At 34.0% G+C, this 20,263-nt stretch overlaps 1 protein-coding gene across 1 annotated transcript in view; it reads right to left on the bottom strand.

The window, feature by feature from the left end:
* Nucleotides 1–20,263, bottom strand: part of LOC145277487 (dynein axonemal heavy chain 5-like) — a 690,378-nt gene that overhangs the window by 73,150 nt on the left and 596,965 nt on the right. Inside the window, exons 52-54 of the mRNA XM_080128869.1 lie at nt 12,289–12,426; nt 8,959–9,086; nt 4,454–4,622 (exon numbers count right to left, since the gene is read on the bottom strand). Of these exons, the coding sequence (XP_079984995.1) occupies nt 4,454–4,622; nt 8,959–9,086; nt 12,289–12,426 (435 nt within the window). The remainder of the gene's footprint in view (nt 1–4,453; nt 4,623–8,958; nt 9,087–12,288; nt 12,427–20,263) is intronic.

Here is a 20,263-nt window from a genome sequence, read left to right as displayed (position 1 = left end):
AGGAAATACGGAGAGTTGATGGCCTTTGTCACATAGGGTAGAATTAGCTGCAAAGTTTTTGGCAAATAGTTTGGCTTTGTCTGATGCTGATGAGATGACCTCAGGTCCATTGATAATGGTTGGGATAGAACGCACGCTTCTGTTCAGGATCCTGTTTGCTATTTGCCAAAACTGGTGGGAACCAAGCCACTGCTCAGCTACTTTGGATTTAACAGACTGAGCATATAGCTCTCTTGCATTTTTTATTACTCTTTTACAGTGGTTTCTGGCAGTCCTGAAAGCAGCTTTAGTCTCATTACATCTATTACGTTGGTAGCTATGGAAAAAGTGATTTCTGTGCGTGATGGCGGTAGCACATTCTGGGGAGAACCACGGCTGGTTGTTAGGTTTTTGTTGGAATTTTTTGGATAGTATGAATCGGTCTATGCCTACAATTAACCATTCGGTCAGGTCATATACTATAGAGGACATATCCGTTTTAAACATGTAATGCAGAGGTAGATCAGATATAAATGTACGGAAGCTATCCCAGTCAGCCATAGAGTATTGATATACAGTACGGTGAAGAGGTACGTCTGAAAACTTATTACATTTCATTTTTATCTTAACTGCTACAACGGAGTGGTCGGAGGATCCCAAAGGAGATAGAACGGAATATGAACATGGAACATGAACAGGGGAAGTTGTGAGGAACAGGTCTAGAAGGCTTGCATACTGACCAGTAGTATCGGGGTGGGTTCGTGAACAATCTGAGTGAGGTCATAGGCAGTGACAAAATCATGACAGAACCTCCCCTTGTCATCATCTTATTTGAGTTGGTCAGCCATTCCACATTATGGACATTGAAGTCACCGCAAATGTGAATGTTAGCTGAAGGATGAGCAGACAGCATGTGGTCAATTTTCTTAGATATGCTCTTAAAGATAGTAACCCCACTGTTGTGGGAACGATAGAGGGCAAATATAAATGCAGTGGTGTAAGCTAGTGCAACCCGGAATCACATATCAGGTAAATTAAGGTCTTCTCTGGAGATATCCCTCCCACATGGAAAGCCATCTTTAATGTAGGCAATATTCCATACTCATGGCGATCCTGGGGTCAGATTTAGATGTTAAGTTAGAGTATCATTTAATTATGAATTCGTCTAGGGAAGTGGTTAGCCCTATGCCAGTTTCACTTAGAAAGAATATGTCCGGCTTCGTCTCCTGTAATTGTGTTTCAACCTCTGGAAGGTTGGAACGTAGACCCCTGATGTTGGAGAAGGAGACGTTGGAGGATCACTAGTTGCATATCTACTGGAGAGTGTGTTACCAGCTCAGCATCATCAGCATACGACAGTTCCCTTACAAGTCCATCACTAACAAGTGTTTTGGCTTGGAATCTTCCAGTCGTTCGGAATCTAATATAAACACCCATATCGCAATCGTGGAAACCATACCAGAGCACAGCAGTCAGATAGAGCGAAAACAATGTTGGTGCAGCTATATCACTCTGATTCACACCATTATCAATGGGGAATTCTTCCGAAAGCCGACCATTGAAGTTGACGCGACGTTTCATATTATGATGAAGTTGCTTGAACCTGTCTGTAAAAGCAGATGTAGAGCCAAATTTTTCCAGCACTTTCCAGAGAGCCTCACGGTTGACTGTGTGTCAAACGCCTTGGTTAAGTCCACAAACACCTGGCAAAGAGGCATAGGCTACTCAATACATTTTATATATACATACATGATGATGATGGCAGCAAATTCGTTTTCGAACATTGCCATCACTCGATATAGCCCCAAAAAAAGTATGTAGAAACACGAAAACATTCAGTGATAGGCTGCACGAATGTGGCTTTTTTTTATTCCTTAGCACACATTGTACGAACATATGCACCACTAACAGCACGTTCTTGCTCTTCTTTTCTATGCAGGATCAAATGCCGTTTCAAACCACCTGTCATTTTGTACATTCGCCTGCAGTGTACACAGGTTAACTCTGGCAACTCAAGACTGCTTTGTGGCCCGCTGCGCCGATGAGTAGACTGGTGGCTCATCAGCCCAGCTCTGCTAAGACATATTCTTCTGCACACCACACACTCCAGACCAATTTGGCTCCCCCCTCCCATCCACGGCTCCTTTCACTCTCCCTTTCCGGACATACATACATGATTATTGATGATTGCAACGTCTTGTCAGACGAGTGCCACTCCCTCAGACATTTAAAATCCATGAGTCCAAATGCCTGAGGCAGTATCTATACAAAGATGATGTTACAGAGTCTTAGCTTTGTACGACAGCTAAGTCTCTCTCTCGGTTCAAAATGTTGAGATCCAGCAACAAGCAAGAGCAAGATAGCCAGCAACAAATTAAACTGCAGACCAGCTTAATGCGGGTACTGGTCTCCCGCTTTATGGTTTTTTAAATTAGAGATTTGCTTCACCTAGAAAGGTTGCCTTCACCATGGCTTACGGGAGCCCTTTCCACCCCAATACACACATACACACACACACAAATATACACGGTGCTAGTTGGCCATTGACCCAGAAAAAGAATGAATGAATGAATGACATACATACATACATACATAAATACATACATAAATGAATGACAATTTCGCTACATTCATAGTTCAATGATTTTATTTATCTTAAAAATCATTCTTCATTATGAAGAATTTCTGTATAATGTTTACAGATTCGTTTCGTTTATACTGAATTTTCCTTACATGCACTCACTAGAAAAAAACAAATTCTCATAGAAAGGGCAAAGCATGACCATGTAAGGTTGAAAGAGAAACGCAAATAAGAACTCACTGCCCTTTTTATTTATGAGAAAAGTTATTCATAATATTTTCGTATGGGTTTAAAATTATCTATTATTTCTATTTGGCAATAAATTACAAAAAAAAAAAAGATTTTTATTCTCTTTTAAACTAATATATATTATATTTTATTTTAACTGTGGTTAAAATCTGCGCATATTTAAGTTGTGAGTACGAAACTAAATTATGTTTATATGTTAAACGTATTTCATATTTGTGGGCCAAACATTTATATAAAGCACGTGTTTTTTATGCAAGGATAGACGTATATATATATATATATATATATATATATATATATATATATATATATGATATTATTAGCTAATATGAAGTATTCCTGTCTGATTATTTTGCTTACAGTTTTCCTCTGATGAGAAAAATTAGCACTATTTGAAACTCCGTGGATTAAGGATACCTAACACACCAGTTTTAGAGTATTCTGCCGAATAATAAAAACTAATTGTAAATTTCTATTTTACAGTTTTGTTTTTACTATTATTTAATGTAAGCTCTACTATCGTCAGTCGTCAATGTATTGAGCCTTTTTATTTGGTTGGGATTACTATATAAATAGAAATATTTATGTTTCTTTTTGAGTTTGCTTTTGCCTTGATTAATAAAATATTTCTCAAAGCTTTCTGTTTATATATATTCTATTATTTTGCATGAATATTTTAGTAATATTTCTAGTGAGTGTGGACCCTGGCGAAGCATAATTTTTCTATCATTTTTTACGGAGCTAGGTTTAGTCCTCACCTAGGGAAGGTGCTAGTCTAGCCGCACTGATGAGTTGTGATACAACGAAACAGTACTATATGTGGATGACCATATATATATATATATATATATATATATATATATATATATATATATATATATATATAATACTTTTGTATGCAAAATCCGATACCGCATTTTGCTAATTCCTACCCTCTGATGAAAAGGAAAGTATTTCTTCGAAAATCCGCGGATTAAGGACTATCCACTTATCTAGTGTTTCCTTTTCAGATTAAATATGTTTTTAACACATTTCAAAGTGTTTTTTAACATGTTTTATTAACTGTTTGCTCGTATATATATATATATATATATATATATATATATATATATATATGTATATATATATGTATATATATATATGTATATATATATATATGTATATATATATGTATATATGTATATATATATGTATATATATATATATATATATATATATATATATATATAAAATCAGGATTGTTGAATCGGAGCAAATTTATTCCTTTGAAAGTTCATGAAAATTTTTTGAGTTTGACCTTACAGTCTTTCTCACTTCTCTCTCTCTCTCATTTTTCGCACCTCTCTCTTTTCTCGCTCCCTACTTCTTAACTTCTCTCTCCCTCTCACTTCTTTCTTTTTCTTTTCTCTCCCACTTCTTCTTTTACCCTTCTCTCACTTCTCTCTCTTTCACTTCTCTCTCAATTACTTCTCTATCACTTTTCTATTTGATTTCTCTCTCTCTCTCTCTCTCACATCTCTTTCTCACATCTTTCTCTTACTCCCTTCTGTGAATGTTCATGAGGTTTGTCACTCTAGGTTCACTAGAGGTGGACAATCTTCTAAATCCCAAATAAGAATTATTGTAAAAAGAATGACTGCTTACCATTGAAGGATCGGTCAGCATGTCTGTGATGTTGAGGTTAAATGTGAAGGGAATCTTGCGATTCTTCAATTCTTTGACCCAATTCTTATAAAGACTGACGCGAAAATCTTGATTAAATGGACCAGAGTAGGAAAGGAAGGCCGTGCACATGAGGACATCGCCAACCAACCTAGAATAATAAAAAACAAAACAAAAAACAAAAGAAAACATCGCAGACTATCTTTCATCTTAATAATCCGCATCATAAAAGTTTTTGTTTGCGATTGTTTTAAAAACACAACAATTATCCATTAAAATATAAAAGGCTTGGTTGGTCCATCGATCTGTTACACTTTAGTTTATAAATCATTTAATCGATAAGCGCGTACATTAAATAGACGTATTTTATTTTAAATACGTCCAATCATCTCTGTCAAAAGCACGTTTATGTTCGAAATAATATTTTCTTTAATTTGTCAACGTCATTGAAGTGTTCCAATGCAAAGTGTGATAAAGATCATTTTCAAAATTACGAAACTACTACTGCAAAACATGTGACATTTCGACACCTCAAAATGATGTATTGCATAATGTGATATCTGCATAATTTCTTTTTCTTTTCAATTCAAATAAGCTTTTAATCGAAGCCTGGATGTAATAATGTCCATCTTTTTTATTGTTTTAACTCACAATTTATAGGAAATCGGTGTTATCGCGTTTTGCGTTCGAAGTCTCAATTTTCTATCACGCTGAAGTTTGAAATTTCATTTTTAAATGTTTTCACACATCTGTATAAGAGAGACAATCACGACAAGTCCATCTTCCAGAGCTTTACCTTCTTTCTGCTAAAGGGTTAGTATGTTTATTACTAATCGCCAGAAGCGTTACTACCGAGAAATGCTAACGAGGCATCTGAGATAATTTTTGTAGACCAGAATGCACGCTGGTTTTAAAAAAAAATTCACATGATCTTGTGTCTAACTTCCTGCATATAGAGTGTAGATATTATTTGAGTTATTTGAACCACTGCAACCATCTTGGCTTATTTTCACAACGTTTCAGCCGATCTAACCTCCGACCTTCTTCGGATGTCTCTTGTCGAACTCAAAAATCTTTTTATCGAAGTTGGGAATCTGCACAGGATTAAGAACAGAACCTTTTATTTAAACCACGGGGTAATATGTTCTCGTTACGTTAATGCTGACTGTGTAGAAGTCGTAAATAATTCGAACTATATTCTGAGTATCGCCGGCATTGAGGATTGAACCTTCAACCCCCTAAAGAGTGCCACTTACAACAATCACTTTAGCTGTTATGCCACGGTTCCTTGCGATCATTCCTTTAAATAAAGGGCTCCGTTCGAAATTCAGCACAGATTCCCAAGTTTAACAAAAAGATCCAAGAATTTGACAGGATACATTCGAAGAAGGTTGAAGATTACATCGATCGGAACGTTGCGAAAATAACGCTCGAGACGAGAACAGTAATCCGAATAATCTAATTAATCCTCATCTAAAAAGATCAGAAAAATACAGATTGTACGTTTGTCAGTCACGCTTAAGATTGCTCTAACGTTGCAGTTCCAAACAAACAAAGCAAAATAAATGAATAAAAGTCCGTGTCGACACTTTTTAAAAACAAGTTTTTATTACTGTTACTTTATCGTCTCAACATCACTCAAAAAATCTCTTGCTGCTACATATCCATCTAGCCTGACTCGCATTTCTCTTTCTTCCGACCGCATGCTGGCAACAGCTGACCCATTTGCGTCTTCGACTTAGCACGTCAATTATGTTCGACGTGCACTTTCTTCTCCTCCCCATGTGGCGCATTTTCTCCTCTTTTCCCTTTTCTTCTCGCGCACACTTCCTAATATGTATATGCGATTTTTTCGGCTCCTGTTAATCTTTTCGCAATCAACCATCCTTCCTGCTGCTGCTATTTTCCCACGCGTTTATATGTTATATTGATATGGTATTTTTTTTAGATTGAATGGACACATCTTAAGAATAATTGTTCTTATATATTCAAGTGCATCTCAAACAGGGCGTCGTTTTTCTTTAGCCAATCAGGGTCGTTAAAAACCGATTTTAATAATATGGGCGATTCATGTAGGTAAAAAAACGTCAAAGTAATCACGCGAAAGGAAACGTGTTATTCGAAAAGACAGAACAGTCAACATCTCTGCTGCAGAATCATCTCACAAGTGCTCTACATGCAGGAGTTAGTTAAGAGCTCAGATCAAACTAACGAGCACTCTCTGGATCCACAAAGTACGTAGACGATCACGATCAGCTTCGCATAAACATCATCATCATGAGACAAAATTTATCCACTCTTAATTTGTTCAAAGTTCTCGTCCTAAAATTAATACTACAACGGCTTTCCGGGATCACATAAAACATAAATGAACCCGTCCCCTAAAAAAAGACACACACAATTTTTGAGTCATCAAAATAACTCTTCGTGAATTACTCCACGGATTATCGGAGGGAGACTGAAGATAGTTCTGTCAGCTTTTCTGCAAGAGGTATCAGAGATGATCCGCAGTTATCTTTAGTTGACCTTCAGTCTTTAGTAGAAAAAATGCTAAAAAAGTATAAGGCAAAACTATCAGCCAAAACTTTGCGTGTGTGTGTGTGCGTGTATGTGTGTGTGTGTGTGTGTGTGTGTGTTTGTGTGTGTATGTGCGTGTGCGGCGCATTTGTAGTTAATGCGGCGCAAAAATATTTGTATTTACTATGAATAAACGTATTTTGGTGTATAACATTTTATGAACTCGCTTCAGACTAGATATAAAGCCACTTGATGTAAGGAGCCAAAATACCACTTGAAGGTAAAAAAAAAAAAAACGCCCAACTAGATAAGTATTATATGGATTGATTCGACCCATAAAACAATTCTTTCTCATTTGTCATGATAGAAAACTAAAGGACAGACTAAGGAAAGCGAAACTGGTGAAAATAATCTCAAGATCTACTCTCGTTAATGATCATTTATGATTATCTCCCGTTTGAAGAACTCTTCTGTCAGTATTAACTAAAATCCATACTAACATATGTACGAGTATTCAAAGCAGAATTTATTTGTTGATAATCGTCTGTATTTTTACGTTCGAGTGAGTTTATTTATTTATTTATTTATTTATTTATTATTATTATTATTATTATTATTATTAATAATAATATTAATAATAATAATAATAATAATAATAATAATAATAATAATAATATTTGTTGTCTCATTAAAAATTACACTTACAACATGAAAAAAAATATTTATTTTGTTATGGTCAAATACTTTTATACATTTATTGATTGTGGACTTTAATGATGACAGAAGAGCAATTAAAATAAAGAATAAAGAAAACAACTCTATTTGATTTTCTTCAGTTTTGGAAATGGGTTTTCCAACTCAGTCGTTTTTTTGTTGTTAATAGCACTCGTAAATCAATTTGTCACACTTATGAAATTTCTCCGTCGGTTCGCTTTCTTAACAGGCAATACTAATCCTTCATCTCTGCTGCTGTTGCTTGACGAACATCATAAACTAACATTCTACTACAAACTACACATATTTACGTGGATGATTTACTCTGTATTTCAAAAATTATTTGTTAACTATTCTATACTTTAAAAATGATTAACTATTTTGTACTTTGAAAATAGATTGTCAACTATTCTGTACTTTATCCTAACCTCTATTTGTGAGGTTAAAGTCATGACACTGCGGTACATACTCAAGACATCGAAATTGACTACCTTCTCTGAAAATAGGCTTTAAAAAAACGGAATTTCACATTATTTCACAATACCTCACCACAGACGCGGCAGCCATTTTTTTCTTAAAAAAACTTTTGCCTGTATACTGTAACTTACACGCTATGCAAAAGAGGTTTATACCAATTTTTAACTATCATTATTTGCTGCGAGTGGAAACCAGGCATTTTATCACATATTCTACTCACATAAAATATTATAAAACATTGTGAAATGAATAAAAACTCTGGTTTGCTCTATGAATGTCAATTTACAACTTACAACTTTATATTCAAATTCAGTTGAAAAAAAAACTATTGTCGTTTTATTTTCATTCAAACTTACAAACAATACTAATATTTCGAGTCAGATGCTAATAATGTTAGACAACCGAAGTTAAGCAACTTTCAACCTGGTCGATACCAGATGGGTAACCATTTAGGAATACCAGGCTCTGTATATAGAAGGACGTTGGCACCTCACTGCAAGAATTGCAAAAACCTAAAGTCGTCATCTTCCCCGACTGGGATATACATGCGAATGGGGACCGCTTATGAATTTGATACTTTGAAACTTTCTTCTTATGTTCACATAGGTATATACGAAAACTTACCTCCCTTAACGTTACACACAAATAAAAAGCTATTTATACATATTTATATTAAAACAGAATTCCAAAGTGCATTGTTATATTAGAAATTGTAACAGAAAGAAATGAGTTTTATTCGATGAGGATAAGGCATGGGAGGATGTGAAGAGTTTGCTTACCTTCCAATTTGCGCTTCGAATTCTTTACTCTGTTCAGTCCAGCGTTCTTTCTCACCTCCAAGTCCTGATATTAATTCGGAGGCAGCGGTCATCTTTCGGAGGCACGTATCATAATCATCTACCAAGGCCTGAAAGAAGAAAAGATAAATAATTTGTTTTTAACATTTTACGCGTGCCATTGTTGAATAATCTTTCAGAAACGTATAACTAACTTGTATTCCTTTTCTGGTAGATGGAAGATAAGTAGAGAAAAACAAAATAAACTTAAACGCTGTTAATTCATTGCTTCCCTTCTCCATTTTCCAAACCAGAAGATTATTTGTAGAATAGACACATAGGAAGCGTTCATTCATATTTATACTTAAGCTCCTATAGCCACGTTGTCTTATAAAAAAAAAAAATAGATCGGAAGAAAGCAGAAGAATAGAAAATACAAAAAAAGACGCATGGAAATTGGAAGAATTTCGCTCGAGAAACACGTAAAAGGACAAACGGGCTCCATACGCCATCATTATTCGACGTCAACTACGCCTTAAGTTCGAACTGTTTCAAACATGCGCTTATCTTTAGTTCAACCAAAGGGAGTGTATTATATTTTATAGAACATTTATTTAATCTCTATATTAATAAAGTAGCCGCAGGATTTCCCCTCTCGACGAAAGTATAGTAGGTTTGCAACATACAAATTCAACATAACTAGGCTAATAGCCACTATCTTATGTAGCTTTCGACCACCATTTCAGACACATTCAGTCGTGATAATAAAAATACTACATTACATCCTACGAGCTACATCATCACTATCGTAACATCGTTAGAGAAAAGAATCCCTATTTTTCTCTCTAATTATTTAGTTCTACCACTGCTACTAGTAGTCACCGTGAAGAATTCTACACGTTCCATATATTCTGTGATTACACCGACCGTGACTGGCTCATACATACATAAATCTAACCTAATCTTTCCAATTTCCGATTCATAAATAATAAAGGCTCCCTCATCAAAGTTCGTCCATTCTGATTGACTGAACTCTGATAATTCTCATATTCCGGAATCCAGTTCTTTACGTTATAAACAAACGGTTACTAACATTAAAATATGGCATCACTGAGACACACTATTTCGCCCGACCCCAAGTTCAATTATTACATAGGGCATTTCAGTTATGTAAGATGAAAAAATACGAGAGAGAGAGAGAGAGAGAGAGAGAGAGAAAGATAGAGAACATCATTAAACGAATGTTTAATAAACAGTTGACCTGCCTTCTTATAGAAAGTATAAAACACGCTATCCACTATAAGAATCCCATATGTTGTCGTCATCGTCGTCGATATCGTCGTCAAAACAACAACTAAAAATTACACAGCCCTTGCGATCGAGTTTTTTTCCATTGAACACACCCCGTAATACAGACTGGTATTCCGTTTCCTTTATTATTTTTTATTCCAGTTTACATACTGTCTTTCACAAATTTTAACATTATGCTTTCTTTTCGAGGTAAACGCTCCCAATAGCTGACTCTAAATCTTTATTAAAAAACGGAAATATGGGAACTAAACTGTTCAATATATATATATATATATATATATATATATATATATATATATATATATATATATATATATATATGAAATGCGTCGGTTTGAAATATCATCAATCTGCACAAGCACACAAAAAGTAACAATAATGACGTGAATTTGGCTTTTTTGTTTGTGAAAATTTTGCTATAGTTATTAATTAGAGCTTTTGTTTGCCTTTTTTTCTGAAAGATTTGGCATGAAATGTTTATTATAGTCTAATAACCCATTTAAGGTCAGCTACTGGACATGTTTACCCTTTTAGAAGCTTTAAAACATACTATCCCCTACAACACTCTCCTTCGTCATCGTCGTCGTCATCGTCATCGTCAAGACCACAACAAAACAGCTTCCCTCGATTTAAACCTTTCTCTCATATTTTTACCTCATTGAAAACACCTCGCATTACAGACATCCCATCCGTTCGTTTTTTTTTGATTCACACATTCGGTAATACAAACATGGGTGCACCTTAACAATTGGCACCCGTTTACATATTTTTACCCTTTCAGTTTTTTTTTTCAACTAATTCTGCAGATTATTATCGCATAGACACTAAGCTACCATATTATATACAAAAAAAAAAAAACATTTACACAAAAAAATTCTCCTTCCAAAAGAAAATATTTTATATTCATTCAATAAGTGAGGTGAGATTTGCAGCATATTGACACACGTTTCACCCATGAAATAATGTTTGATTTATTTCTCAAGGTCAACAGAAATCCCCTGTATTTTTCAGAATTTTTCAATATTGCAACTATCTTATCGCCTTGTTTGAATCTTGAATCCTATTTCTTTTTTTTAATTACATTTTCACCCCAAACAAGGCACATTGCCACTTTGTTGTAGGGGGCTACTATCAGGGACATAAGCATCAGGGGTACTGTGTAGGAAGTTGGGCAGCAAGATGTCGATTCACGTTACACTTGAACTTCTGCATGTCAGTACAGTTGGGGAAGCAGGGACCCGGAAGGGAATCCCAAAGTCTAGCTGTTCTGGGGAAGAAAGTACTGGAGTAGAAGGCTCTCTTGCATCTAGGGATCTCTACTGTGAAGGGGTGGAATTTAGCTGATGTCGGGTTTGTCGGGGGTATTTACGTCTAAGGGACACAAGTGCTTGCAGTTCGTCCGAGCAATCACCGTTAAAGTACTTGTAGAACAGGCAGAGAGATGCAACATTTCGTCGATGTGACAGAGGCTGAAGTTTAGCTGACAATTCAGGACCTATCAGATTGGCGATTCTCTTTTGAACCTTGTCTAGGAGCGAGAGACTAGTGGCAGATGCACCAGCCTAAATATGATAACAATACTCCGAATGGTGGCCTTATAGAGGTAAGGATACTTTCAGGCGTTAATAGCTTTCTAGCACGATAGAGAGAACCCATCTTCCTCGCAGCGGTCCTGGCAATGTTCTCAATGTAATTGTTCCAACTCGTATTTCGACTTTTATTAAACAAATTAAAATATGTTTTTGTTCGTACATATCGCACATTTCACTCAAAATTTCACATGGTTTGCACTTCTTCACCAAAAATGTAATTATTTGAAATGACAATAAAAATATTGAAAGTGTGGAACATTCGTTGATCATCATTCAGTCCCGGGTAACGTTGGATCTCCTTGCTGGTTAGTAAGAAACTACCGTTGTTATTTGAATGCAAAATTGCGGTGGACCTTACGATATTTAACAAAAACAGAACATTAGTTCCAACATGAATGACACTTCTTTTGCGCGTAAGTTTCAAACGTACCTGCTTTTCCGCCATCGCTTTGTCATATTCCGCTTTGACGCTGTTCAATTCAGCAACTTTGGCCGACAATTGTTCTTCCGCTTTTAACAGGTCAGCATTTGCAGCCTGTAGTTTCGCTTCCTGAATCGCAAGATTGTCCTGAAATACCAAAGAAATGCACCAACTGAAAAACTTTTTCTAAAAGACGTATTTAAAAATTTAAAGAAATATGCAGTTATGTTTTTCATTATTACGGATTTTTTTTTTTTTTTTACTGTAGTTTATTTTTTGTACTTGTTACAAACGTGTTTTATTCGATTAAAAAAAAACAAATTTTATAGCAATCAATAGCTATAAATGCGCGCACACACACACACACACGAGCACACATACACACATGTATGTAATGTTATATATATATATATATATATATATATATATATATAACATATATATATGTTAAACAGTCCAAATGTATTGAATTAAAAAAATATTTTCTTTAAAAGTGGTCAATACATATTTAGAACTTTTATAAGTGATTTTATATACATCTACGTAGATTTATCTACGTTTCAATGATGTTAATCCTCTCGTCAGATGTTCAACAATTATTGAACAATATTGTTGAATCCCTTACGAAACGATTTATGGCTATGTCAGTCGTAAAGAAATAAAAAAATTACGATGATGTCAATAATTATAGAAACAGTTTCGAAAAACGCGGAAAAGACAAGGAGAAAATTGAATACAAGGGAAGATTGATGCTATACGAAGGACGAAACTAATCAAAACAACTGACACATTAAAAAGTCATGTAGTGCGGAAACCAACTCAAATAGACAGATGACGGTGAAAGTTAAAGTAAAATACTCTTTAAAATAATTATAAGTATAGATTGTGTACTATAAAACATACCAGAGCAGATAGACAAGGAAAATCTTATAACTTTTCACCGCGAACCCCTTAAAAAGACAAAACCACAAACAAAAAACCGGTATATGACATTTAATTGGAGAAACGTGATAAAAGGGTAAATAGCCATGTACACGATTGTATAGGAGATTCTGTTTAAATATCAACATATCTAGAACGTTATATAAAGAGTAGTGATGTGGCCAGAGAGTTCATTTCAAATGTTGACGTCTTTTTAATAATGCTCTGTTTTTTTTTTTATTCTCGTGTCATTTACAATTTCAGTGTCGTGAGAAAACGAAATTAAAACTTTAACACCGATGAAAATAAAACTTAGATATCTTTTTAAACTGAATGCTTTAATTTAATGGGATATCTTCACAAATTTTAGATTTTTATAAACCTTAAACCTTCCAATGCTCTCAAGTCTACAAGTGTTTGAAATCAGAGGAGGACCATTTAACAACGACAAACAAACCCAACATAATCACATGCGACGCAGATTATATTTTTAAAAGAATTTTTTATACTAATTATTCGCCACTTACCAAGGCGAAAAATCACTCGAGAATATCAAACAGTGAGATTATCAGTCGATTATCTACCTTGAAAATACTGATAGAGTAAGAAAAAACTAGCAATGTCTCGTTTGTGAGACAGGTGCTCAAGAGAAGGTTGTAATTAGAAGATATTATGTTTCTGAAGATTTTTAGATGATGCTTGATAAGTTGTATATTTTTGGATTATTCGGACTACTATTCTCATATTGAGTGCTACTGTCACAATGTTTCGGCTGATGTAATCTCCGATCTTCTTCAGGTGTGTCTCGTCGAACTCGGGAAACTTTATGTCGAACTTGAAAACCTGTACTGAATTTCGAATGGAACCTTTTACTTAATCCGCGGTGTTAACATACTCTCGTTCCGTCAATCATGACAAGGCAGAAGTCTTAAGTAAGTTCGTAAGAAACCATGGCATAATGGATAAAGTACTAAGTGAAATTCAGTTCTAAGCGAAATCTTTATGGAGATTGAAGATTACATCATCGTGAGGGCGATATTATATATGGCATGATCATGTTGACACACCGGTTCTCGTTGGATTACTGAAGTTAAGCAACGTCGAGCCTGGTCAGTACAGTAATAGCAGAGGGCGACATTAAGAATATAATTACGAATTACTTAAGATGAACAACAGCAGTTCGAAAAATCCAAATAATCCAAATTATTCAAAGGGAAGCAGTGATGTAGTAACGTGTTCCACAGACGAAACTTTGCTCATGGAAATACCGCCTGTCACTAGAAACACAGGGGAAACAACGCATCTTGTTGTGTTGTGGTAGGAAGACGAGTTCTTGCTGCAGATGCCTTACAATAAAGAACCAAAGATTAAAGTTTCCATGGAAATAGTGATAGAATAGAAACAGAATAGTTACATCTTTTCTGTGAGTGTTCCGTGGGGGTTGGAAAATTATAGCTTACAGCAACAGAACTCTTTGCAAATTGGACCTTTTTCTCAAACACCGTTTTTTCATACGCATGCGCGTATTTTACTGATGGATGTTTACTGATAAAGAATACGAAAATTCCTCCTCTTTTCCCTTTCAAGCTTGCCCCCCCCCATGTCAATTAAATCTCACCACTTTACGTGGTTTATCCCGCCCTTCTTTATAAAACATGTCACAGCTCTTGTGTCTTCTTCCCTCTGGTTTTTACGCGCCGGTAGCAAAGAGTGCACACCTTTTGTTTCTTTAAGGTGAGATTGTTCGTGGTATTGCTACTATGGCGAAGAAAAGGTCTATAAGAAACTGAAGAAATCATCCTCGAGTAAATTTGGGACTGAATTTTGAATTCTAAGCAACGAATACAACCGTACATTTAGCGTGCATGAAGTTGACGGTTGTTTTGTACCAGTTAATGTAGTATATTTGTGTATTTCGTTTACATGGGTTTTATACTATGTATAGTCGGGTTTTCCCCCTCAGATCTATAATTTAAGCCATTGTTGAGTTGGCTTATTCTCGCTGAGGAATAGCAGACGCTGTATGTAGGATGACGTCAGTCGACACCTCCTTGCAAGAGCTACAAAAACCTAGCATCGTCATCTCCACCAACAGGGATATACATGCTACTAGGGACTGCTTGTGAATTTCACACACCTATGTGCAGTTCTAAGAAGTCAACACTCGTAGGATATTTCTTCTGATCCTTCCAGAAGAAATAATAGAAGGAAGTTTACTGCTAATCACTGGGGGCGCCCCTAATATTTTTACACGTTACAGTGCTCTTCCTCTAGGGTGGTTGTTTTTCAAATACCCCATTTCCTGACCTAGTATTACATCTTTGCACCGTCGTAGGGAGATAACCACATACACGGCTGTTAAAATGGTATAGATTGATGATAAAACAGATACGTGTTTGTAGAATAAAAAAACCGGCGTTATATGCAAATAAAAGGCAAATAAAAGAAAGCATTGGGGAATGAAACAGTAAGTGGATAAGTAAAAACATCACCAATAAAACAGGTAAAAAAGGAAGACACTTCTTTTCTGTACGTTGTGAGAAGCGTTAAAAATGACCACGTGATTCTTATCAGTTTCGTCTCGATTACTCATTTACTTACTGTGTACCGCCTTAAATATAAACAAATTTTCAAGCTTAAGAAAAGGTGACTTTAGTTATGGATATTCATGTTTCTATGAGAACGAACGTGCTTATTACATTACACAATAGCAGTATTTAAAAATAAAAACATATTAACGAAAGAAATGGAGTGATTTTAAAATATAGACACCAAAACAATAAATTATCGAAAAACATTGGAGAAAAATAAGACGCCCTGATTCAATCTTAGCAATGAAAATGATATTTTAAACTTAAGTCTGATAGACCGACGAAAAATAATATTTCAAATAAGCGCGAGAGACGAATTGACAATAACTTTTATAAAAACAAAAGAAACAGATTGACGTATAAATAAAGAAATGTATTGATAAACCTTGAAAAAATATAAAATTCTGAAAAATAAAACTGTTAAAAATACGGCTGGTCATGGCGCAACACTTGCTTCACTATAAACTCCTATTTCTGATGCATTTTAAATTAATTTCAAATAGGGTGGGGATAATATAGTGGACACTTGATTTTAGAATAAAACGGTGTTATGTAAATAAAGAAGTAGATGACAGGAATCATGGGGGAGTGAAACAGTAAGAGTTATGTGAATAAGTAAAAATCACAAAGAAAACAGATATTATTACTATATTACTATTATTATTAACTCACTAGTTCTCAAACAGGTCATCAACAGTGACTTCCCACTAATATTAAAAAGTTTGACTCATGGCCAGGTAACCTACATCAAAAATTTCAAGTGTTTAGACCCAAAATTGGCAGAGGAGATCGGTAAAGTCTGCAAAGGTCAACCCTTCCAACTTTGACGTCTTAACAGCCTAATTTTCGCCCCAAAACGGATTAAAAAGCGTGCTGCATGTCTGAATACCCTTTATGTAAATTTTAAAATTTGCTGAATAGTTTGCTAGAGACCGCAAAGGTAAAACCTTTTGAATTTTGACCCCTTGGTAGCCAAAATTTCGGCCAAAAACCGATTAAAAAGCTTGCACTATGTCTGAAGACACTTTATGTAAAATTTCAAATGTTTAGACCAAAAATTGGCTGAGCTGTCAAATTTTTAAAAACTTTGACCCAAATTTTGACTCCTCTATATTTATTGTTTTGGACTCAAATCGAGTTAAAATATTTGATCCATGTCTAAGGAACCTACATCTAAAATTTGAATTGTTTAAACTCCAAATTGGCGGAGGAGTTTGGTAGAGTTTTCAAAGGTCAAATCGTTGAAGTTTGACTCCAATTAAAAAGATTTTCCCAAATCTCAATACTCATTATGTCAAATCTCGAGTCTGTAGACTGCAGATTCACAGAGTGAATTTGGTAGGGAAATGTACATACACACACAGACACACAGACAATTTCACTTATAGATATATATTTTAGTAAATGTAAAAAAGTATGTAACGAGGACAAAATATTATAAGTTGATGAAAATTATTTCGACTTGACCATTTATCAAAACAAAATAAGTATTTTTCTATGATAAAATAAAATTAAATAAAGGTTTATTTATGAAATATATGTTTGAAAATATTAAACAAACGAAAAGATTTAAAAGTTAAATTTCAGCATTCGCGAACCATTTATCAACATACGGAAACGTGTAGAACCATCGATAAAAAAAGTTTATTGTTAGTGAATGGAAGTTTATTATACATTGGGCTCCGTCCGTAAGCTAAAAATATTATTCCCGTTATAATTTTCCTGCCTGTGTGTAAAACATATCCACATCGTAACAACAATAGGAAAACAGTAAGAAAATATAAATATAAAATACATATAAACTAGAAGGTCATTCGTATACATATTATACTTTAATTCAAGCGGATTTATTAATTATTATTATAGAGCCAATTCTATATTGATTATTGATATAGTAATGATTTCAAAAGCTATAAAAATAGAATCGACATCAGAACGTTTAGCCTCCAGTTTAGCGCTTCGTCATTATTTAACTCTCCAGCATTCTTACCATCGGAGCTACCGACAGCTAGAAACGAAATGCTAAAAATTAAGCAACTTTGAGCTATGAATAGTTACTTTTGCGCATGTGCAAAAGTAACAGCAAGAATAATGTGTTATTCGACTTAACTTTCAAGGTCAACTGTTTTGTTTTTAGTTTTGACTCATTAGCTGCGTTTTATCAGAGAAAAACCAAATCGAAAGTGTACTACGGGTCCAAATACCTTATAAATCAAAATTAAACTCTTTAGACCAAATATTCAGAAAGGAGTTTAGTAGAGGCTTTTCGCACACACCGACAAGGTCACTTACACACACACACACACACACACACACACACACACACACACACACACACACGTATATATATGTCCGTGTGTTAAAACGTCTTCATCTTCTAAATAAAAAATCAGTGTCATGGCGAGAAAAGTCTCTCCCTCTCTTTCTTTCTCTCTCTCTCTCTCTATATATATATATATATATATACATACATACATACATATATATATATATATATATATATATATATATATATATATATATATGTATATATATATATATACTAGCAAAAGTACCCGTCGTAAATTTGGGTTGAATTTGGGGGTATCAAAACCAAAGCAAAATAGTATGAAAGTAAAAATAAAATAGATAAACCCCATAATTTATTATACCATACCTGTTCACACTGAAACACTTATCACAATATTCTGTGCATCTATATTAAAAAACCTTGTTAAACCTTGTGACATATTTCCATTCTATGGAGGTCAGGTGCGAATAAACCCCCATAATTTTATTATACCATATTTCTTCAAACTGAAACATAATTATCAAAGTATACTTACGCAGATAGATATGAAAAGTCTTTATTAAAGAGGCCAGGCACGAACGCAGACCCCACAATTTTATTATACCATCCCTATTTAAGTAAAAACACACTTATCAAAGTATTCTTATGTATATCTATATCAAAAACATATGTAAACGTTTTTTTTATTCATTTTTAAATTATTTATTTCCATACTTTGTGGACCAGGTGCGAACGCTGACCCCACAATTTTAATGAAGCACCGTTCTGCCAGATCAACCATACCCATTCCTGTGTCTCGATACATCTTCTATCATTATATGTAAACAGTTTTTTAAAATAGTAAACCATATAGGAGCCTATTCCTGACAAGATACACACACACACATACAGATATTCAGAATTATATATATATATATATATATATATATATATATATATATATATATATATATATATATATATAAAATGAAAATTACAATTGAATTTACCAAAATGATCCAAGATGGTAAAATTAAAGTAAATTATAAATATTAAAGAATTAATATTTATAAAATTATCTCAGCCAGATATAAAAGCTCGATAATACCAAATAGGAAATAGAGCTTATAATATGAGCAAACAGTTTAAACAGATTAAGGACTATCCACTTATCTAGTGTTTCCTTTTCAGATTAAATATGTTTTTAACTCATTTCAAAGTGTTTTTTAACATATTTCATTAACTGTTTGCTCATATATAATAATAGAAAGTATATATATATATATATATATATATATATATATATATATATATGATTACTTCATTTAATCACATAAATTAATATACGAAAGTATAAATTCATGCGTAAACTTTACTACTATATATATATATATATATATATATATATATATATATATATATATATATACATGGCAATGTATTTTCGTGTCTGAAAAATAGCTATTTTTGGAATATTTTTAAATGATATAATGTCCAAATGATTACGAAACAATTGTAACACTATACGATGTTCTTATTTTAGATTTTGTTGTCTTGATTTTTGCAAAAGTTTTGTATATATATGTAGATATACATGTTTCTGCATATATATATATATATATATATATATATATATTTTGTGTACAGAAAGTTGTTAGTTGAGACAGGTCATTGGTACCGTCGGTTTCAAGCCCGATAATAAGGCCCGTTTAAGGTATCCTTATCGAGCTCTCTTCAGCCAATATTCGAGACGAATATTGGCTGAAGAGAGCTCGATAAGGATACCTTAAACGGGCCTTATTATCGGGCTTGAAACCGACGGTACCAATGACCTGTCTCAACTAACAACTTTCTGTACACAAAATATAAGTACGCTCTTAAAATTTGGATTTTCCTTTTAATTGAGCACTCTGCTGGAATTCTTTTTCCAAAAAAACTAATCATTATATATATATATATATATATATTTCTGCACACACACACATTCATAGGGAAAGAGGGAGGGAGATAGATTTTTTTCATGCACGACCGACTTTAAAATAGTTTCAATATCTTGGTCAGTTGTTTCTAATTTCAATGAACCATTAAAATAGTAGGAGTGACGGAACCGACGACATCTGTTTTATTGTATGATATTTTTACTTTTACAGAATATCAATAATTTTTTTTTTTTTAGCTTATACAATGTCTATGGCAAATGCTT

This window comes from Euprymna scolopes, chromosome 6, assembly GCF_053919585.1.
Source record: "Euprymna scolopes isolate OS-2025 chromosome 6, ASM5391958v1, whole genome shotgun sequence".
NCBI lineage: Eukaryota > Metazoa > Mollusca > Cephalopoda > Sepiida > Sepiolidae > Euprymna > Euprymna scolopes.
Note: the sequence above shows the minus strand (reverse complement) of the source record. Positions and strands in the feature narration are given on the sequence as shown.